This window comes from Borostomias antarcticus (assembly GCF_949987555.1).
Source record: "Borostomias antarcticus genome assembly, chromosome: 22".
NCBI lineage: Eukaryota > Metazoa > Chordata > Actinopteri > Stomiiformes > Stomiidae > Borostomias > Borostomias antarcticus.
In genome coordinates this window covers 19,821,181-19,843,833 of record NC_140255.1, presented here as the reverse complement: position 1 = coordinate 19,843,833, position 22,653 = coordinate 19,821,181, and the positions used below count along the sequence as shown (strand labels likewise).

Here is a 22,653-nt window from a genome sequence, read left to right as displayed (position 1 = left end):
GCTGCTAGAGCAGGCAGGTTCCTGTAGTTCTGACTCAGTCAGGGTTTAGCTAGGCAGTGGGCTCCCGAAGACAGAACTCACCCCAAAGAAATAAGACCTGGCCTTTTCATGACCACCACCCTGACCGGGGGCACAGGCTATGAATAACTCCTACACATATCTACAGTAATTGAATCAGGGAGAGAGAGAGAGAGAGAGAGAGAGAGAGAGGGGGAGGGGGAGGGAGAGAGAGAGAGAGAGAGGGAGAGAGAGAGGTAGGGGAGAGGGAGATGGAGTAAGATAACGTAGTGCAGCTAAACATGAAAGGGCAGTGTGCCTCTAAAACCACAAAATAGAAAGCGGATGCGGCAGGGAGGTGAGAACACCACATCCATAAACATCGTGACATTCTCCGCCCAAACGCTGCTGTAAATATCCGCTGGTTCATCCCCCACACACACACACACACACACACACGCACACACACACACACACACACACCGAGCCTCAGAAAGAGGACGGACAGGCCGGAAAAAGCCGTAACACCATGATGGCCCGAAAGCGCTGAATCTTTAGCAGAGCTCCACTATCTCCCAGGATGAGACAGGGCTGTGGGAGGAGCCACAACATGACCCAGCAATACTACTACAGCAGGACGCTGGTCTATATCCTGGCTGGAACTCTTCTTCACAACGGCTCATTAAAGGAGAATGTTTAGTTTTTGACAACCTGGACCTTATTTACGGCATATTATAAGACGTTTGACTCACTGAGATAACTTTGGTGTAATTCGGAGGCCTGTAGAAGAAATGTAATTTAAAAACAAGCCTACGCTCTATGGAAGCACAACTAGCGATTCATAAAAACAGATTGTTGAAAACAACCATTTTGCGGCAGAAAATATATTTTTTAGAAGCTGCATTCTCAGTGCCCCATTTCTTCTACAGGCCTCCGAATTACACCAAAGTTATCTCGGTGAGTCAAACATCTTAAGGTCATAGGTTGTGAAAAATTAACATTCTCCTTCAAGTGCTGTTTAATAGTGGCCCGCTGACACACCTGAAACATGCACGTATTATGTATTCTGGTGAGGCCAGTTGACCCGGCATGGGGTTTGCAACAACAAACAGTTGCAGGTTTGATTCAAACTGGGAGAAATGCCAGTCACTGTGATGCCAGTGGACGCAGCGGTGTGCTAAACGCAGAGGTGACTGGCATTTCTCCCAATTTGATTCAAACCTGCAACTGTTTGTTGTTGCAAACCCCATGCCGCTTGCTCGATCGCCTTGTTGAGAGGGGTCAGGGAAGAATTTTTCCAGCTCACTTATCTGGCCCCCGGGTGATTACTGTTTTTTTGCTTCCCTCTGGAATATGTAGAGAGTGGGTCGTATGCCCACCTCCCTTGTTCTCTGTAAAGCACATTGTGTTGCCTCTGGGTATGAAATGCGCTATACAAATAAAGCTTTGATTGATTGATTGATTGAGGTGTGTAGATGTATCCAATGGGGGCTAGAGGGGGATTATCTTTCTGCTTTATATCTGACTGTTCTCCATCTCGGCCGACTGTCGAGGTAGACCTACTCTTTCTTTTCCTCCGGGACGAAGGCGAGGAGCTGCTCTTTGACCGCGTCCTCGCTCAGCTTGTCGTCCACGGCGACCAGCAGCCTCTGCGCCTTGGCGTCCACGTCGCCCACGTCCATGCCACCCTCGTGGTGGAAGAGGACGTGGTCGCCCTCCCGCGTGGCGTAGACACACACGTAGAACTCCTCCTCCTGGAGCGAGGCGCCATGAGAGAGAGAGAGAGAGAGAGAGAGTGAGATAAACAAGAGACAAGGTCACGCGCAACAGAAAGCACTCAGAACATGTTGACAGGCCCCTTGGCGCACTGCTTGAACCAACATAACGACATTACATCAGTCGGGTTAAAGGGCTGGTCTGCGCACACATGCACGTACGCACACACACACACACACACGCACACACTGGGTACATTAACAGGAAGACAAGCTTGCATATACATTACCTGTGTATGTGCAACATATGGCTCAATGAGAAAATTCTTCAGGACACCTTTGGCTTTTGCCACCTGTGTACACAAAAAAATAAATGAATAAATACATTTACAGAGACTTGTGGGTGTGGAGTTATGATTCTACAAACAACTGCTGGTTACATCCTGACTTATGGAAACGGTGACAATTCTAACCCCCCACCGCCCCGCCCCAGAAGACCAAGTGAACGTATCACAGTGGAAAACCTGCGCCTTTGCATGAATCCACTCCCAACTCTTACTTTCCATGGAACGAGGGACTGCGTGGGTGGAAATGGTCAAACCAAAGCTGTTTCTGACAGGGCCGGGTCACAGCACTACTGAAATAGCCTACTTCCTGTCCCTCCTATCCTAACCTCTGACTCTGACTCTGACACTGACACTGACACACACACACACCACACACACACACACACACACACACGTTCTAAACATAACACCCTCAACTATGGCCTGCGACCTTCAACGACGCATATCTTCTTGTGTGTGTGTGTGTGTGTGTGTGTGTGTGTGTGTGTGTGTGTGTGTGTGTGTGTGTGTGTGCCATAGACTCATATGTGGACTGGAACACTGTTCGTTAAGCAGAGCTAGGAAATCTAGACTGGCTCCAGGTTCTCCATCCTTCAGTTTGATCACTTGCTTCAATTAAGAATCTGATTATTGTTCCTAATCAATAATTGGAAGGCATGTCACACATTCTATATCCATGTTTTATAAACATGGGACAGAGAGAAGCATGGCTGGTGACTGCAGGTCAGGTCACTGTGAACATGGATCCCTCTATCAGTCCCTCTATCAGTCCCTCTATCAGCCCCTCTCACAGTCCCTCTATCAGTCCCTCTATCAGTCCCTCTCACAGTCCCTCTAACAGCCCCTCTATCAGCCCCTCTAACAGCCCCTCTATCAGTCCCTCTATCAGCCCCTCTATCAGCCCCTCTAACAGCCCCTCTATCAGTCCCTCTATCAGTCCCTCTATCAGTCCCTCTCACAGTCCCTCTAACAGCCCCTCTATCAGCCCCTCTAACAGCCCCTCTATCAGTCCCTCTATCAGCCCCTCTATCAGCCCCTCTAACAGCCCCTCTATCAGTCCCTCTCACAGTCCCTCTCACAGTCCCTCTATCAGTCCCTCTAACAGCCCCTCTATCAGTCCCTCTAACAGCCCCTCTATCAGTCCCTCTAACAGCCCCTCTATCAGTCCCTCTAACAGCCCCTCTATCAGTCCCTCTAACAGCCCCTCTATCAGTCCCTCTAACAGCCCCTCTATCAGCCCCTCGTCCTCTTTAAGACTAAACAGAAATGCTAAACAGGGTTAGACTGCATGTGACTTGAAAATAAGTGGTCTCTCCTGGTCTCTCCTGACTGCCTGGTCTCTCCTGACTGCCTGGTCTCTCCTGACTGCCTGGTCTCTCCTGACTGCCTGGTCTCTCCTGGTCTCTCCTGACTGCCTGGTCTCTCCTGACTGCCTGGTCTCTCCTGACTGCCTGGTCTCTCCTGGTCTCTCCTGACTGCCTGGTCTCTCCTGGTCTCTCCTGGTCTCTCCTGACTGCCTGGTCTCTCCTGACTGCCTGGTCTCTCCTGACTGCCTGGTCTCTCCTGACTGCCTGGTCTCTCCTGAGTGCCTGGTCTCTCCTGGTCTCTCCTGAATGCCTGGTCTCTCCTGGTCTCTCCTGACTGCCTGGTCTCTCCTGAGTGCCTGGTCTCTCCTGGTCTCTCCTGGTCTCTCTCCTGAATGCCTGGTCTCTCTCTCTGGGCTGCATAGCTGCTGGTTGGACTGTGACAGTGAGACGGTGTGTTGTGGAGTAACAGCCCCTCAGAAAGGCACCCATCCACATGCCACACATTCATGGCATTAACAAGCGCGCGCACACACACACACACACACACACACACAACACACACACACACACACACACACACACAACACACACACACACACACGAGGTGAACATGAGGGGAATCTGGCCCTGGAGCTGATGAGGAGGTCGTAAGACGAGCAGGACCAGTTCCATTCCTGTAGCTGCCCCCTACCTACACTGTAAACAACTTTTAAAGGATGCAATAACAATGGAAAGTGGACATTTTTGACAAATTGCACTCTTGAGATATAGAATTAGTGCTCAGTGCTCATGTCACAGCAATGGATCTAGCTGTGCAATGAGCACTATTATCTCAAAGAGTGCATATTTCCTCAAAATTGTTACATGGACCGTTGTACTGTATATGATCATAAATAACCTAATATATCCTTTGTTTTATGTTTATTTGCTACTATTTATATTCTGCATTTCCAACCTTTGCTGTAATAGTTCAAATCTATCTTATGATGTTAAATACCAAACTAGTCCTTTAAAGGAATGGTAATGGCATTGTTTAAATGCCTAAAATGTAAATAAATTGTGAGGAGGAGGAGGAGGTGTGGTGTATGATGATGAAAGAACCAGACAGATAAGAAGCGGCCAATCAGCTTACAGTGGTCTCTCTCATGAGGCGGGGCTTGAGCCAATCGCGCACGCCGGGCAGGTCCAGGTCGACGCCCACCAGGCCCAGCTTCCCCCTGCGCTTGATCAGCTGGTCTGGCTTCACCACCAATCGCTGTTAGGGAGGACAAGGCATGAGGCATGACTTTGTCACGACAACTCAATATGAGCTTGGCTTAGTTCAACAGCTGTTTATTAGCCATGTATATATGGTTCACACATACTAGGAATTTGACTAGGGTTAAGGCATACTCTGTTTACACCATGAGGTCACACCGAAAAGCTTCTGAGGGCTACTTAGGTGGTCGATGACTTAGTTTAAGATCGTCACGCACACACAACGCTTCCTATTCTGCAAACAGGAAACAAGACTCACCTATGAGAGTCTTAACTGGCAGCTCTAGTAGGCTGACATTTACCTAGACAAAGCTAGAGCGCGTATACTGCGGGTTGGATGACCTCCCAGAATGCCTGGCGGCATAGGTCTATCGAAACAAAGCATCGCTAGAGAAGATAACAGTGACAGGCCGGCGCGGGGGTGGGGGTGTGGTGCCGCACGGCCAGGCGACGGACGCGGCGGCGGCGGCCTCACCTCGGTGAGCAGCCAGGGGTGGTCCTGCGTGAGGCGCTCCCAGTCCGTCTCGGCGCTGACGCTGGCGTAGCGGAAGCGGTTCTGCACGGCGGCCGAGGTGCAGATGTGCTTGAACAGGAACTCCTTCCCCGTCTGCTCCGAGATGGCTTTGGCCGACATGGTGGCGGGATGGATCGCTCGCTACGGTAGCTAGCGCGGGGGCGGGGTGCCTGGCGGGAAGAGAGGGGTCTGTAAACCTACATTTAACGGGATTAATCCACATGCCTGAGAACAACGGGTGACATGTTACTGCCAGAGGTTCTGTAGGCCTACAATCTGAACACATATAACCCAACTTCCTTTAAATCACTCAGTCAACCTAAATGCACATTGAGACGGTGTGCCATTGCCATGCTGTTTAAAAAAAAATAAAAAATAAAAAAATCTATCTAGGCTGATCCCCTCCAGTCTACTTGGAGCCCTTGACTTGGGTCTTAACCGGCCTTTCAGTCTGTCAGTTAAACCGTGGGGTGCAGAGAGGCTGGCTTTGGGACAATAGTGTGACGGAAGCGTGGCCCTCGAGGAGAACACAAGAGTCCCAAAATACACCGCTGCTAATCAGTGCTTGTGGGAACACGGCTCTCCAAGGACATCTGGGTCTGCTCTACAACCAAACAAGAGGTCAACACGAACAAAGTGTGTTTCAAATTAGCAATTATTCATAATATGACCCAAGCTGGTTCACAAAGACAAGTTGGTGTTCTTTGCAACGACCTAGAGGAGGAACAGTGAGGGTAGATGAGGAGGAACAGTGAGGGTAGATGAGGAGGAACAGTGAGGGTAGATGAGGAGGAGCAGTGAGGGTAGATGAGGAGGAACAGTGAGGGTAGATGAGGAGGAACAGTGAGGGTAGATGAGGAGGAACAGTGAGGGTAGATGAGGAGGAGCAGTGAGGGTAGATGAGGAGGAACAGTGAGGGTAGATGAGGAGGAGCAGTGAGGGTAGATGAGGAGGAACAGTGAGGGTAGATGAGGAGGAACAGTGAGGGTAGATGAGGAGGAGCAGTGAGGGTAGATGAGGAGGAGCAGTGAGGGTAGATGAGGAGGAGCAGTGAGGGTAGATGAGGAGGAGCAGTGAGGGTAGATGAGGAGGAGCAGTGAGGGTAGATGAGGAGGAACAGTGAGGGTAGATGAGGAGGAACAGTGAGGGTAGATGAGGAGGAGCAGTGAGGGTAGATGAGGAGGAACAGTGAGGGTAGATGAGGAGGAGCAGTGAGGGTAGATGAGGAGGAGCAGTGAGGGTAGATGAGGAGGAGCAGTGAGGGTAGATGAGGAGGAACAGTGAGGGTAGATGAGGAGGAGCAGTGAGGGTAGATGAGGAGGAACAGTGAGGGTAGATGAGGAGGAACAGTGAGGGTAGATGAGGAGGAGCAGTGAGGGTAGATGAGGAGGAGCAGTGAGGGTAGATGAGGAGGAACAGTGAGGGTAGATGAGGAGGAACAGTGAGGGTAGATGAGGAGGAGCAGTGAGGGTAGATGAGGAGGAGCAGTGAGGGTAGATGAGGAGGAACAGTGAGGGTAGATGAGGAGGAGCAGTGAGGGTAGATGAGGAGGAACAGTGAGGGTAGATGAGGAGGAACAGTGAGGGTAGATGAGGAGGAGCAGTGAGGGTAGATGAGGAGGAGCAGTGAGGGTAGATGAGGAGGAGCAGTGAGGGTAGATGAGGAGGAACAGTGAGGGTAGATGAGGAGGAGCAGTGAGGGTAGATGAGGAGGAGCAGTGAGGGTAGATGAGGAGGAGCAGTGAGGGTAGATGAGGAGGAGCAGTGAGGGTAGATGAGGAGGAACAGTGAGGGTAGATGAGGAGGAGCAGTGAGGGTAGATGAGGAGGAACAGTGAGGGTAGATGAGGAGGAACAGTGAGGGTAGATGAGGAGGAACAGTGAGGGTAGATGAGGAGGAGCAGTGAGGGTAGATGAGGAGGAACAGTGAGGGTAGATGAGGAGGAACAGTGAGGGTAGATGAGGAGGAACAGTGAGGGTAGATGAGGAGGAGCAGTGAGGGTAGATGAGGAGGAGCAGTGAGGGTAGATGAGGAGGAGCAGTGAGGGTAGATGAGGAGGAGCAGTGAGGGTAGATGAGGAGGAACAGTGAGGGTAGATGAGGAGGAACAGTGAGGGTAGATGAGGAGGAACAGTGAGGGTAGATGAGGAGGAGCAGTGAGGGTAGATGAGGAGGAACAGTGAGGGTAGATGAGGAGGAGCAGTGAGGGTAGATGAGGAGGAGCAGTGAGGGTAGATGAGGAGGAGCAGTGAGGGTAGATGAGGAGGAACAGTGAGGGTAGATGAGGAGCAGTGAGGGTAGATGAGGAGCAGTGAGGGTAGATGAGGAGGAACAGTGAGGGTAGATGAGGAGGAACAGTGAGGGTAGATGAGGAGGAGCAGTGAGGGTAGATGAGGAGGAACAGTGAGGGTAGATGAGGAGGAACAGTGAGGGTAGATGAGGAGGAGCAGTGAGGGTAGATGAGGAGGAACAGTGAGGGTAGATGAGGAGGAACAGTGAGGGTAGATGAGGAGGAGCAGTGAGGGTAGATGAGGAGGAGCAGTGAGGGTAGATGAGGAGGAACAGTGAGGGTAGATGAGGAGGAGCAGTGAGGGTAGATGAGGAGGAGCAGTGAGGGTAGATGAGGAGGAGCAGTGAGGGTAGATGAGGAGGAACAGTGAGGGTAGATGAGGAGGAACAGTGAGGGTAGATGAGGAGGAGCAGTGAGGGTAGATGAGGAGGAACAGTGAGGGTAGATGAGGAGGAACAGTGAGGGTAGATGAGGAGGAACAGTTAGGGTAGATGAGGAGGAACAGTTAGGGTAGATGAGGAGGAACAGTTAGGGTAGATGAGGAGGAACAGTTAGGGTAGATGAGGAGGAACAGTTAGGGTAGATGAGGAGGAACAGTTAGGGTAGATGTATTAAGCCTGCACCAGAGACTGTGATGGAATCTTTAGTGTGCACTGCCTCATGCCCCTAAATCCCACAGCCCAGGGGTAACTCTTCCCCCCACTGGCCCTACCAACATAAATCACTTCCACCAGCATTTTAGGGTGTTCTTCCGTGGTCATCCTAGGATCGACTGGGCAGGCGGCCCAAACGGGGGCTCGGGAGGAAGGGGGGCCATCCTGCTGGAGGGGGCTGCACCCCCGCACACACAACCAGTCAGCTAGGCTGTACCGATGGCCCCGCACACACAACCAGTCAGCTAGGCTGTACCGATGCCCCCGCACACACAACCAGTCAGCTAGGCTGTACCCATGCCCCCGCACACACAACCAGTCAGCTAGGCTGTACCCATGCCCCCGCACACACAACCAGTCAGCTAGGCTGTACCGATGCCCCCGCACACACAACCAGTCAGCTAGGCTGTACCCATGCCCCCGCACACACAACCAGTCAGCTAGGCTGTACCGATGCCCCCGCACACACAACCAGTCAGCTAGGCTGTACCGATGGCCCCACACACACAACCAGTCAGCTAGGCTGTACCCATGCCCCCGCACACACAACCAGTCAGCTAGGCTGTACCGATGGCCCCACACACACAACCAGTCAGCTAGGCTGTACCCATGCCCCCGCACACACAACCAGTCAGCTAGGCTGTACCGATGGCCCCGCACACACAACCAGTCAGCTAGGCTGTACCGATGGCCCCGCACACACAACCAGTCAGCTAGGCTGTACCGATGCCATTCTAATGGCAAAAGTCCTGCACGGTTTGAGACTTTTTAAGAGAGGGTTGCACGAATTCAGGATTACGTCATTCAAGTTTGAGCCTAGCAGTCCCTATATAAAAAAAACTGGCCCATCATATTCTAGACGCTAGGGAAAATTACTGGCACTAAGTCAGACCATTACCTCCAATGTACACATACAGCTCCGATGCTCATCCTTCGGTCAACAAAACCACCTCTGTATGTCAAACGGTACTGTACAAACACACACACACCGACAGAGTCAATTGAAGACATGCTGTATGTGTTACTGGTTGCAGCCAGGGAGCTTGTAACACAGCTGTATGGGGTCCTAATTTGAAACACATGTTGTCCTGAACTAAACCTGAACCTGAATACCGAACAGGGATTATTGTACAAAAGTCAGATGTGACTGAGGCCTGATATTTCAGGGTTCAGGCCTCGTTAGTCTATTCTCACATCCCAGATCCAAAGCCTGGTCGATCCATTCCAATACGTTGTTTCTTTGTTGTTGTTTTTTTAAAGCTATGCACTGCTCTCACATTTGTCTTTCCACCAACGAAATGAAACACAATCAGATCATGAGGCTTTTACCACAGCACTCTGGAACATTTTATTACCGATGTTACTCCAACACAAATATCTAAACCTGTAACAACTCAAAGGTGTTGACACATAGTAGCCTGAGAAGCAGTGTGTGGGCTACCCTGAATTCAAATGCACTGGACAGAGCAGTTCTCCACATTCTTTCATACTATACAGTACAATCAGCAATGCATACATATTTACTTTATGCACACAGTGCAGATAATGAGTCTGTCTACACTTGAGCCTAAAGATAAGATATCATTAACAGCGTATCAATAGCTCCTTGACAACTGCCTGCCAAGTAACCCATTGATAAGTGATGCTATAGAGGCCGTTTGGAAGGACAGGAGCAGGTGGCCTCGGGAACGTCTCAATCTGAAGGTGTAAACGCTGATATTCTGTGGGGACAGAAACGTCAGCGGCTGTCTGGCATTCCCCTCTGTGTGATGCGTACGTGCTGTTGCCAGACCAGCTGAGCCTGTCCAACTCCACCAGTCTCACATCCATTCACTGATCTGTAATACTGATCTAGAGCCTTCAGTTCACGCCCTCTGGAGCAGGACACTGAGGAAGATGTAGGTCTGGTCAAAAGGGGTGGGGGGTGTAAAAGTCCCAGGGGGCCATCTGATTCTCAAGCTGCTATTATAGAAGTTGACATCACTCTTATCTCTAGTACATACCCGCAAGTGTTCTAGGGCTTGTTTAATGACTGTATTCGAGAGGGTGGTTTGACTGCATTGAAGTAAGAAAACTATTTAATCTTTAACTAACAGATGATACCATACCCAAAGACATATTACTGAACGGGCCTACCGGGCCCAGGGGCCCAAGAGATCAGGGGGCCCTTTGCATTTCTTTTTGCATAGTCAAAAGGCTTAGTCATTCATTCAATAACAGAGCCTCAGAAATCCTGCAGAAAAACCGAAGCAATAGCCTAAACATTCACTTTGAAGACGTCACAAGAAATAAACCATCATGATACCTGTAGTTTTTAAGTGAGTGTTTATCTATAGTACTTTAGAGGGGCTGAGTACTCCATGCAATACGGGCCCTTCAACTCTTTTGGGGAGAAATCCAAAAAGTAAGTCTCCCCCTACACAGAGTTGAGGTCCCTCAAGTCAAACCGAGCTGAATAAAGCTGCTTTTATTGTGAGTTTTCTCAAATCATCTGCAAATTGGGTGCCGTCTCATTGCGCAAATAAAAAAAAATAAAGAAATTAAACAGGTGGGGGCCTTTACGTGTCTGGGCCCAGGGGCCCATCATTTCATGATCCGTCTATGACCATACCATAGGCTTAATGATTAGCTGTGTCACATCTTGACTCAGTGCCATCAGTTTACTCATGTAAAGCACTTTGAATTGCCTTGTTGCTGAAATGTGCTATACAAATAAACTTGCCTTGTTTGAATGATTCATGTGACTGTTTTATTGCGTGAACTTTGGTTGTTCACGTTAGGTGACGTCATTGCTAATATCAGGTAATAGCATACTGCACACTGCATACTGCACACTAGCTCACTCACATGATTGGCACAGCCACTTGTATGGGGCAACACCTGACCTCTAGTCAACAACTCCTTTGAACAATTTTCATAAATACCCATATCCAATCCATCAAGACATGGATGCTTAACGTTATATGCAATGTGTCATCATTCAGTTGTGTCCTATAGGTGAAGTTAGCTAGCTAACTATAGAGCAACGTCAAGTTAGTGATTCTAACTTGTAGTTTGTATGAATCATGAATACAGATTGAAGGGTCAGTTTGTTACTCAGCTACTAGCTGATTCAGGGTCAGTTTGTTACTCAGCTACTAGCTGATTCAGACAGAGTTGTTAGCTCCAGCTATAGCTAAGCTCTGGTTAGCTCACTAAACCATAAACTAACCCACTGACCGGCTGACCCGAGGGGGTTAGGGTTAGGACCATCATAACTCTGGTATTGGACCAAGGCGAGCATGCTCTGGGGTGGGAAGCTGCAGGTTTGCTGGCAGAGAGCAGACAGCACGCGCATGCGCACCAGTGCTCCAGCGTCCACCCCGGCTAGCTAGGCTAGGCTAGCTGGTTAGCTGGTTAGATAGGCTAGGCTAGGCTAGCTGGTTAGATATGCTAGGATAGGTTAGGATAGGCTAGGATAGGTTAGGCTAGGCTAGGCTAGGATAGGCTAGGCTAGGCTAGGCTAGGCTAGCTGGTTAGCTCACAGAACGAACACAGGATGTTCGGGGAAAGAGAGATGTTAATGTTTAATGTTCACTTGACGAGGTAAAGAAGTCAAATAGTGAACATACCTTGTAAGGCGAGAATCCCACGTCCTATAGGGCAGAGGGTTGAGTCCTTGTTGGAAAAGACGAGCTCTAGACTAGTTTTTAAAAAGGTTCAATCTGCCCTCACCCGTCCAGGTCCAGCCTCTCTGCCTCCACTGCTCTGCTCAGTCTGCCCTCACCCGTCCAGCCTCTCAGCCTCTCAGCTCACTCTCTGCTCAGGTCGCCCCACAGTCTGGCGAGGCGATGACACGCCTCCCCGACGATCCCATTGGCCGGAATACTATCACGTGGGAAAATACATACACGCCCACTGATTCTATTATTTCACTGTGTATCAGAGGATCAAGGAGGAGGTCATGCAGTCCGATATATTGAAAACCCTGGTGTGATGTGTTCTTATAATAATGTATATTTTCTTGTACATTTAATGCGAAGTCAGAACCTTATTTGAACAAATGCGAAGTGTTTGTTTATTTTGTCCAAAGCAGAGGGACAAACTAGATACTGGTCGTTCACAAGAGGATGCATTGTTCAGAAAATGCATAAACGTTATAATCTTTCAGTAAGTTTTTGGCACTGCCCTTTGCACTGTCCTGTCGTTCCTGCATCCTGTCCAATGTTGTCTAAATATTATGCACCTCGCCGGAAAGTAAATTCCTAGAACGTTGTAAAACTGCATGGCAATAATGTGCAAAGAGCCTCAGCGCCACTACTTCCTGAAATTATACAGGCATCCTTATTTCCTGTCCTATACTATTGGATGGAAGTGATTAAGCGGCACACCTGATCACACCTGATTATTCACTTCCATCCAATAGTATAGGACAGGAAATAAATATGCCTGTAGAATTTCAGTAAGTAGTGGAGCTCGTGCAAATAGGAGCCTAAAACCGGTTTCTGATTCTGAGTAAAGCCTAATAAAAAAACGTCCACTGCTGGTTAAATGATGACTGTCAAATACGGTCTATCTGTGTGAGTCTGATCTGACCCAAAGCAGTCAGAAATTGCAACATGGGTGTTCTTTTCAGTAAAAAAAATAAAAAAAAATAAAAATCCCAAAACTTGATAGACTCCCATAAATTGTCTTGTTTTCAAAATGACTGAAACAGATAAATAACAAAATAAATGGGCGTAAAAGACAAGTCTTTATTTTGCTATAACCAAAACATTGTAGGCCTACTGCAGTGACATATTTATTTTAAAAACGGTACACGCACGGGTACTAGAGCCATGATAATGTAGTGTCTCTTGTTAAACAGTTTTCATCCAACTACCTGGTAGTTTCACAGGTAGGGAGTGGGGGAATACTGACCCAACGTGCATGACAGGTACTGTACAAGGTGTGACATGACAGGTCCTGTACAAGGTGTGACAATAACCCCAAGACTTCAACAAAACCCTGTCAAAGTCTGGCTAAAAGAGAGACGATTCCATGTTCAAAAAAGGATCAGGTTTGTCAAGTATCCTTTTGCAAGTTTAGAATGCATTTACTGGTCAAACTGGGAATTACTATGGATTCTTCTCTGGAACAAAAACTATTGCCAGCACGGCAAATCTTGCATCTCATATTTTGCGAGTAGACAGCAGCTTCCCGGTTCTTAATCAAAGCACCACACTGAAATGAATCAAAGGTTGCCAAGCACATGGAGGGTGTTCACAGTCTTCTTCTGTGTGAGCAATATTAGTATGTCTGCAGGTAAGGCACCACTTTACTGCGAAGCGGACTGCTGCCATATTGTGTGGTGACTTTAGTTGAGGAAGCTGAGGACCGGCGCTTCTTTAGGAGCCAAAGCAACAGAGGAAAAGATGGCTACCTACTTAAGACAGACATTGATTTTGGCCTTTTTTGGTGGAGAATAACAGAGAAAATGTTTACAGCCCACTGAGTAGAAAACATTGAAAACCAAGGGAAGACCAACCAGAACCTATTACTCAGATGGATACAGTTTGAATATACAATAAATATAAATATACTTAAAAGGGAAACTGAACAAAAAAAAAAGAGAAATCATGAACACAAACACTTTACATTCCAGTAAAATGTACAAATGCAGCAATGACCAAAATGAGTCTAGACGGTAACCTGCAGTTTGTGCCTGCAGTCTGCAGGAAAGCAAAATCAAAACAAGGATCTGGGCAGAAACATTCCATCATATCTACATGGAATGAGATTTACCTCAACTACTGCACTGAGGTCAGTTTTACGCTGAGATCTCAAAGGTTCACATTGGGATTGGGGGCGGGCCAGCTGATCGGAGATCTGCAACTAGCAGCTTCCTCCTCTGCCTGAAATATATTCAAAATCAATGCATACTGTACTATTCAAATATTAATAACGATTTTAGGAGTGCCCAATGCATTCATTGAGGAAACAATGCATTTATTTACGAAACCTTAAATGTAGAGCACACATGTAAATCTATTTTCTATTAAGAGCTGTGAATTTTGGCAATACAATACTCATATTTCCCCTCTTGAAAACATGCTTTGTGATAATTGAGGAAAGACAATCAAGCACATTTCCTGAGGATTCGAGTTTCTCTAAACCTCTTAAAACCCCTTTGTCAATGTATTAATCTATAGTTATTAATCTTCCTTTTTAAAACCTTATGGGTACCCTGCAATTACTGCTGCTAGTTTTAATTTGAAGCGTTATCAACTGGGTTTGCCAATACAATATTCATATTTCACCTCTTGAAAACATGCTTTGTGATAATTGAGGAAAGACAATCAAGCTAATTTCCTGAGGATTCGAGTTTCTCTAAACCTCTTAAAACCCTTTGTCAACGTATCGTTAATCTACAGTTATTAATCTTCATATTTAAAACCTTACGGGTACCCTGCAATTACTCCTGCTAGTTTTAATTTGATGTGATAATCACCTGGGTTTGCCAAAAGAATTTAAGGAGATTCCCAAGCACAGTGAGTAATACCCCCCCACTCAGCTATCAACACAACGCGTCTTAAACGTGTGAAAGAGATTATTTTGCAAAAACTATCAGGAGTATAAAAATCAGGCTGTGAGAGTGCATCCCTTAATATTGTCCACCAGAGGGAGGCAGCGTTCCTGGACCGGATCCTTCAGCTTAGCCAAACTGGAAGAAGAAGTTCCCGGGTTGAGAATCTATTGGAAGATTTAAGAGAAAGAAATCATTGATTTGGTGATGTGCATTTGACCTCTATTGAGTGTATACATTACTGTAAGTTTACTGAGGTAAAGTTATATAATTCTCAAAACAGAATACATACTTTGATTGGATTCAAAATTAAACCCTCCCCCTTGGCCTCCGAAGAAGGCCCTGAAGATGTTGTTGGCATCGAAATCTGTGGAGAAGCACAAGAGACCATCACATGGTGTCACTGTCAACAAGGGACATTAAACACCTTATGTACTGGGTTAAAATGTTTCCAAAACACAAAACAGAAAAGAAAAGTGAGCGAAAACAATCAATAGGAGTCCTGCTATACTTTCCAAATATGAACAAGAATGAACATGAATGTATGAATATGTTTTGTTGGCCTGGTGATCAGACCACATGATTCAGTGTTCAGTTGAACCAACATGGTCTGCCTATGAGGAGATTGTGTCGCCCATTCGCTCTTGAATCCCTTTTCCAACGTTTGCTAAACATTTGAACACTACAACTGAAAATGGTCAATAGCGGATGATTTGTGGCCATGGTTCTGTAAACGTTTCCATACTAACCTCCTCCTCCGCAGTTGTCGTCTTCCAGGTCGTGTCCGTTGTCATAGCGCACCTTCTTCTTGGGGTCTGAGAGGACGGTGAAGGCCTCACCCACCTCCTTGAACTTCTTCTCCTCCTCCTTCTGTATGTCCGAGGTGGCCGCACTGTGACGGTCTGAATGGCAGACAGAAAAAAAAAAACATTGACACGTTGAAAGAGTAAAAGTAATTTTTATTTTTTTACCCACCAGCAAACTGCCCAGTTGACTCCCACCCCCCTCACCCCTCACGATCAGTGAGCCTCATCGATGGTGGGGGTATAGCTTTGTTTTCCCCTCACCCCTAACGACCAGTGAGCTTCATCCATGGTGGTGGTATAGCTTTGTTTTAAGGATCTTTCTGATCACTGACAATAATCAGAGAATCTGAATACTTTTTTTCCTGGTGACCTTATGTGGCTCTTAATGGAAACCAAACCAACAGTCATGAGACAGGATGTAGGTACCGATGTGGGCGAGCGTGCTATACGAGTCTTTGACCCTCGACCCCAGCCTAATCCCAGTGATGGTGCAGCCCTGTGTGGAGGGCTGGTCTGGGATCCTGAACTGGGTCTTCCAGGAGACAGTTTACTAAAGCATGCACATCTCAACGTGATAAATACTAGGTGCTGGACAGAAGTACATGTTAAAAGGGAATAAATATACTGCATCCTGTGCATTAGATACACAGTTAGGTCCATAAATATTCAGACAGTTGTTTTCTGTGGTCTTCCAGGTTTTTTGGTGTTGCTGAGCTCACCAGTGTGTTCCTTCTTTTTAAGAATGTACCAAACAGCTGATTTGACCGCACCTAATGTGGTTGCTGTCGCTCTGATGGGTTTGCTTTGATTGTTCAGCCTAATGATGGCTTGCTTCACTGATAGAGACAGCTCTTTGGATTTCATAGAGTTGACAGCTACAGATTCCAAATCCAAGTAGCACACTTGAAATTCTAACTCTAGACCTTTTATCTGCTCCTTGTAAATGAAATAACAAAGGAAAAACACACACTTGGCCATGGAACAGCTGAGCAGCCAACTGCCCAATTACGTTGTCCCTTAAAAAGGGGGGACCACATATCAAATTGTTTGTAATTCCTACACTGACCATCTGATTTGGATGTACAGTAAATACCCTCAAATTGAAGCTGAAAGTCTGCACTCAACGCACATCTTGAATTATTTCATTTCAAATCCATTGTGGTGGTGTACAGAGCCAAAATGAAGAAAACTGTGTCAATGTCCAAATATATATGGACCTAACTGTAGCTCTCGTGAACATTTCACCAGCCCTGAAGATGTCCGAGACGTTATTGAGGTGGTAATAAAAGTTCATGGGAGCAATACTGTGCAGGTGTACCTACCCGGGTGGTGCATGAGGGCTCGTTTCCTGTAGGCCTTCTTGATCTCGTCCTCGGTGGCTTGCTTGGCCACCCCCAACACTTTGTAGTAATCTTTCCGTTTGCTCTTCTTCAGCTCCAGCTGAGCCGTCTTCAGGAGGTGCTTGTGTTCTGGGGAGAGGGAGGATGTGGGAGGGAGACAGGAAGGGTGGGGGAGGGATGACACAAATCAGGAACTGAACAAGAAATGGAATCAACGACAACAGGAAATTATCATTTATTATTTTAGTCAAACCAAGGAAGTTTAAAAGTGTAAAATCCAAATAGTTCTGTCTACCATTCTCTCCCTCTGTGGGGAATGGATAGTGAGCGTCAGTCCCATCATGAACGGCTTACCTTTTGTCTTCTCTGTTTGGTAAACCTTTTCATAGTCCCGCACAGCTTCTTCATACTGTTCGGTATCCATATAACTACAGAAAAACCACATTAGTTACTACACACAAGTCTAGAATTAAGTAGTAATAGAACTGGTCTCCATCACACAGTGATTGAAGGCCAACAAACCAATACTGTGGAAACAATGACTCATCTCTCACAAAGAGGATGGACTGTTTGGAATGTGAAAGCACAGAACTGATCCAGGGACACTGAATTGTAACAGGGCTCACCACTGGGCTCGTCTCAAGTAGGCTTTGATGTAAGTGTCGTCCAGTTTTATTGCACTTGTGCAGTCTTCAATGGCTTGATCAAGTTTCTTCAGCTGGGGGGAGAGAGAGGAGATGCAGAAGGAACAGAGGGAATGGGTGGAACGCCATCTCAGCTACGCCATCTACAACATCAGCAGACAATGGTGGTGTGATTGCAGCCTGATCAGACGCTGAATCAGTCATTTCTAGGCAGTAGCCCCCCCCCCCCATATCTGTATCCTTCAATTCTTCCTAACAGATCTGATTCTGAGGAAAAACTTTAGAATAGAGTTGGGTTTATTTGCAAAGGATGTCATCGCATACGAGGAAATTTAATTGCATGAAGCGAAATAACACGTTGCAAGTTAAAAAGCAGAACAAAAATTACAATAGACGTTAAGTAGTAAGGCTACTAATCAATGAATTGCATAGAAACGTCTCTCAGCTTGTGATGCGACGCTCATGCTGCAGTCGGCGCTCTCACCTTGGCTCCCACCGTGCCTCTGTTGCAGAACAGCTTGGCGTTGGTTTTGATGTTGTTGGGATCGATCATCAGGGCCTCCGTGTAGAGCTGGTACGCTGCGTCATAGCTGCACGCCTTAAAGGCTTTGTTACCTTCCTCCTTCTTGGCTTTCAGAGCTTTGGCATTCTGATTTGGTAAGGGGGGGGATTACACTGCAAATTATTTTCTTTTGCAATCACATCTTCAGTCCTTTAATTAGTGGGCTTACATTGCTAGTGCCAAAGTAATCAAATTACTTTGATGATGAAGTTATATAAGGAAGCAGCAAGCAGGCAAATAAAACCACCAAGGGAATTGACATAGTGTGACCAGAAACAGTGACAGCTGGGAATTTTCCTATTTGTTGATGACATTGTCCAGCAGGGTGCGTGTGACAGCGCTAGGTGTTTAACTCACTCTGCAGGCGAGGCGAGCCTTCTCGTGGTCGGGCGCCATGCGGAGCGCCTGGACGAAGAACTGCACGGCTTTATCGATACAGTCCTCGTAGTACAGACACAGGCCGCGCACGTACAGCGCGTCTCCGTTGGTCGAGTCCATTCGCAAGATGTCACTGGGAAAGAAACAGAACAAGGTTAGTTCGCTTTGTCAAAACCCCTTTGTTGCTAGCCGAGTTACACAAGATAATCATTAAAATAAGATGCTAAAAATGTAAAAGTGATGAGAAGCCCATTTCAACTAAAAAATAATTTCAAAGTGAACACAGATGGAAGGGATTTTTGTGCAGAAATGGTGCCCACAGTTAATTTGATCAAAAGCAGGGTTTTTATCAAACTGTAGCTGTATTGACAGTCCAGTACCTGGCGACAGACTGGGATTCTGGGTAGCGGCCTAAAAGAGCCAAACACTCGGCTTTAAGGATTTTGAAGCGATGGCAGGCAGAGGCCAAGACCAAGGCCCTGTCCATACAATACACCACCTGCAGCATGGGACAGCGACAGACAAGGTCAGATATGCAACTACAACAGAGACAATATCAGTCTAAAACAGACCTAGCTCTGAGCCAACTAAACACTGACGAGCAATTAATTCAAAGTAAAAAGTGATTGAATGTGTATAGGGGTAACATACCTTTCTAAAATCCCTCTTTTCAAAGCCAAAGTCTGCCATTCGCTCGTACTCCAAAACTGCCGAGGCGTTCTTGTGCTGAAAAGCACAATGAGAGCCGACCACTTAAGATGTCCGCTTGTTTCCTGTAAAGCTATTGTATTACTGCTACATCATGTAGATATGTGATGTCAATCCATCTATCAATCAATGTTTTACAACACCAATCAAACAGTGCAAGGCATTAATCTACAACGCTACAATTTTGGCCTGTTTTATCATGTCCCTCCAAGTCAACGATAGGTCACTTGGCCTCACCTCTTGCTGCGCCTGGCTGTTGCTGGGCTCCAGTTCTAGAACCTTCTGGAAGCAGCGGCTAGCTGCCATGGCGTTGCCCAGCGACAGATGGCACTTGCCCTCTCGCAGATGGCCCTGTGGTACGAAAAACATTGAACCTGAAGGTTAAAGTTCACGGCTCACAACAGGGCAGTAAAGGACTGGCATGCTTTCAACTCTTTGGGTGCATTTGGAGAACTGGAACCAAGCTTGCGGGCAAGGTCATAGTTGCCCTCCATGCGATGGTGAACTTGTTCAACTTTGACCTTCATGAAGCAGTCGTCAAGGCGCACGGATTGCTGGGAGTCCTCCAGGGCTTCCCGGAAGCGGCTCAGCATCATGAGGGTGGCTGCCCTGTTTCCATAGTAACTGGCGTTTTTGGGACACGCGTCTGTCAGTGACACAAAATGGTTTGAGAGTAAAAGCATTATTCAATGGAAACAGTCATGACCACACACAACCATGCACATAATGCACTATGACCACACACAACCATGCACATAATGCACTATGACCACACACAACCATGCACATAATGCACTATGACCACACACAACCATGCACATAATGCACTATGAACTCACACAACCATGCACATAATGCACTGACCACACACAACCATGCACATAATGCACTATGAACTCACACAACCATGCACATAATGCACTGACAAACTTCACTGAATCAAGTCTGTGCCTCGTCTCTCAGGTTTAAATGAGTCACTCTTGTGAGGTAAAGAACAAAAACCAGCACAGCCCATAGACCTCCAAGGACCATTGGCATTCAGTCTAGCCAATGCGTAGAGCAATTCCCAATGACATGTTACTAGCCTAGGTCCTATAAATGCATTCCTGTTCTCACCGATGGCCTTTGTGTAATAGTTGAATGCCTCGGAGTACTCCTTCTTGATGTAGAAAGCATTGCCCTGTTCCTTGAAGCCTTCTGCCTCGCTGTGGAGAGGAAATAAGATACACAACTATAGTTATGACCAGGTAGACTATAGGTCATGAAATAGCCCAGAGGGAGCTTAACATTCACTTAAATTTGAATCAAATGCCATAAAGGACAAATTGACAGTGTAGGAAGCTGTAAGTCGAAGAAAATCCCTTAGATAATGCTTTTTTGATTGTGATGTTAACCAATGTATACACTATCATTGTCTGATAGTAGCTTATAACCACTTTGGTGACTTCCGAGGACTTTAACAGACTTCTTGGTTAAACCAATAGGTTGTTACAAGTCATCGGGTCTTCCATGCCTTGCAAGCAATGTGAACAAGAAATGGGTCACTTGTCTGGCCTCAGCATGGCTTTATTTACCCGGTCACTATAGTGGCCTTTATCGTACCATATGACAATCCACATGCATCTAGCATCTAGTCGGTTGGTTAATTTTGCTTTCAAGCAAACGTTTGCCTTCTTAAGGTGGCTGAGTAGCTGCTAAAGTCAAAATAATAAGACTGAAATCTCATATTTAGCACTTTAGATAGACAGACAAAGACAGACCGATTACTGTAATGGGGAATTTCCAATGGGGAAATTCCCTTGTTATAGCACTTCAACACAACATAAGACACACAACACATTAAACCAATTAAGATACATAAGGCATACACAAGGACATTAGAAAGGGCAAAACCGTGTTGACAATACATATATTCATGTCTACATATCTTCTTCTGCACTGTGCTTCAAATAATCAGCTAGCTACACAAATCTCAGGGAAGCTCGGATGGTATGAATGTTGTGTGGCTCAATGGACGGAACCTTCGAGAAGAAGCATCTCTGGGTTCAGACATCCACCCATCCAGCCAGGCTCATCCACCCATCCAGCCAGGCTCATCCACCCATCCAGCCAGGCTCATCCACCCATCCAGCCAGGCTCATCCACCCATCCAGCCAGGCTCATCCACCCATCCAGCCAGGCTCATCTACTCTGTGAGAAGCATCTCTGGGTTCAGACATCCACCCATCCAGCCAGGCTCATCTACTCTGGGGTCAGACATCCACCCATCCAGCCAGGCTCATCTACTCTGCTGCCGGTGTGCGCAGTCACCCGGCTGCTGGTCGCTTCAAATCACCTTCATAAGCTACAAATCACCTTCATAAGCTACAAATCACCTTCATAAGCTACAAATCACCTTCATAAGCTACAAATCACCTTCATAAGCTACAAATCACCTTCCTAAGCTTCATTAGCTAGCAGTATTAGTTCTCTATATTTGAACTCTACACAAAGGTGTGCTGGTTAAAGCATCAACTGATGTCCCTCTATATCAGGCGAGCTGCCTGGAGAATGGTTCACGTTACTGAGGTTAGCTCGTTAGCTAGCTAGTGCTAGTGATACCGGGCAGAGGGGTTAGCTAGTGCTAGCGGTAACGGGCAGAGGGGTTAGCTAGTGAGCTAGTGCTAGCGAGAACGGGCAGAGGGGTTAGCTAGTGAGTTAGCTAGTTAGCTAGTGCTAGTGCTAGCGAGAACGGGCAGAGGCTGCTGGCTTGTTCACCGTTCTTGGAGAATGTAGTGCTAATATGCTTGCTAGCGAACAAGCATCCATGTTTCACACGTTTCATTCTAACATTACTACATTCACTTGGAACTAGATAGCAGATATTTCGGTAGCTGGATGATAATGTAGAAGAGCAGCCATGTGGGGTCAGGAACATTACTAGCACATCACTAAGCTAGCTAGCTGGTTCTAGCCATTGTTTGCTAGCTAGCTAGGCCGCACTAGAGAAGCAGGTTGGTGAGCCACTTAGGAATCCTGCTTAGACTACAGCCAAACTAGGGTTAGGAATCGTATGAACGCAGTCACATCTATCATATACAGCATATTACCGCTCCATGTCCTCTTCCTTGAACATTTCTGGATCTGTTTCCATGGGCATGTCGATGTCAACAGCTGCCATTTTGAAGGGGAGAAGAGCGAAGAGACGTAATTTCCGGGTAAAGATGAGTCTGAGTGAGTTGATTCATTAGATGTGATCAGTAGCTGAAGTGTGTCCTAATTACTGATTATTGACCTGACGAGATTTGTCATGAAAAATAACTATTTCACCTTCAATTGAGATTTCTATCTACAAGTGTCTGGAACAAGTATGTGCTCAATCTGTGGACCTAATTATGCAAATTTGTTTGTTGGCTATTTTGAGAAAAAAAAAGTATTTAACTCTGATATGAATTGCCTACAATTCTAAAATGGTATCGTTTCATTGATGATGTGTTTCACCTTTTCCAGGGGGATTCTGATGACGTACATATCTTTTTAGATTTACTTAACAGTCTCAATGAGTATTTAAAGTTTACCAGTACAGTCTGGAAAAAGGTCAATTTTTTAGACAT

The 22,653-nt window shown here is 46.7% G+C and overlaps 2 protein-coding genes across 6 annotated transcripts in view; both read right to left on the bottom strand.

The window, feature by feature from the left end:
- LOC311324060 (ATP-citrate synthase-like) overlaps positions 1-11,844 on the bottom strand; it is a 36,969-nt gene extending 25,125 nt beyond the window's left edge. For all 5 annotated transcript variants that reach the window (XR_014630973.1, XM_084456437.1, XM_084456438.1 and 2 more), the window contains exons 1-5: positions 11,690-11,844; positions 5,099-5,307; positions 4,499-4,621; positions 2,003-2,065; positions 1,561-1,751 (exon numbers count right to left, since the gene is read on the bottom strand). Coding sequence is in view for 4 of the 5 variants with exons in the window: in XM_084456437.1 (XP_084312563.1) it covers positions 1,561-1,751; positions 2,003-2,065; positions 4,499-4,621; positions 5,099-5,257 (536 nt within the window). In the remaining variant the exon portion in view is untranslated. The remainder of the gene's footprint in view (positions 1-1,560; positions 1,752-2,002; positions 2,066-4,498; positions 4,622-5,098; positions 5,308-11,689) is intronic.
- Positions 11,845-12,800: 956 nt separating this feature from the next.
- Positions 12,801-22,226, bottom strand: LOC311324063 (dnaJ homolog subfamily C member 7-like). Its single transcript, XM_084456443.1, has 14 exons — positions 22,150-22,226; positions 20,177-20,265; positions 19,582-19,706; positions 19,298-19,411; positions 19,004-19,078; positions 18,733-18,851; positions 18,332-18,485; positions 17,897-18,061; positions 17,395-17,486; positions 17,123-17,196; positions 16,751-16,897; positions 15,372-15,524; positions 14,915-14,989; positions 12,801-14,789 (listed from the first exon to the last, which is right to left on the bottom strand). Exons 1-14 carry the CDS (start codon positions 22,218-22,220, stop codon positions 14,752-14,754), a joined length of 1,491 nt encoding a protein of 496 aa, XP_084312569.1. The 5' UTR covers positions 22,221-22,226; the 3' UTR covers positions 12,801-14,751.
- Between the last annotated feature and the right edge of the window lie 427 nt (positions 22,227-22,653).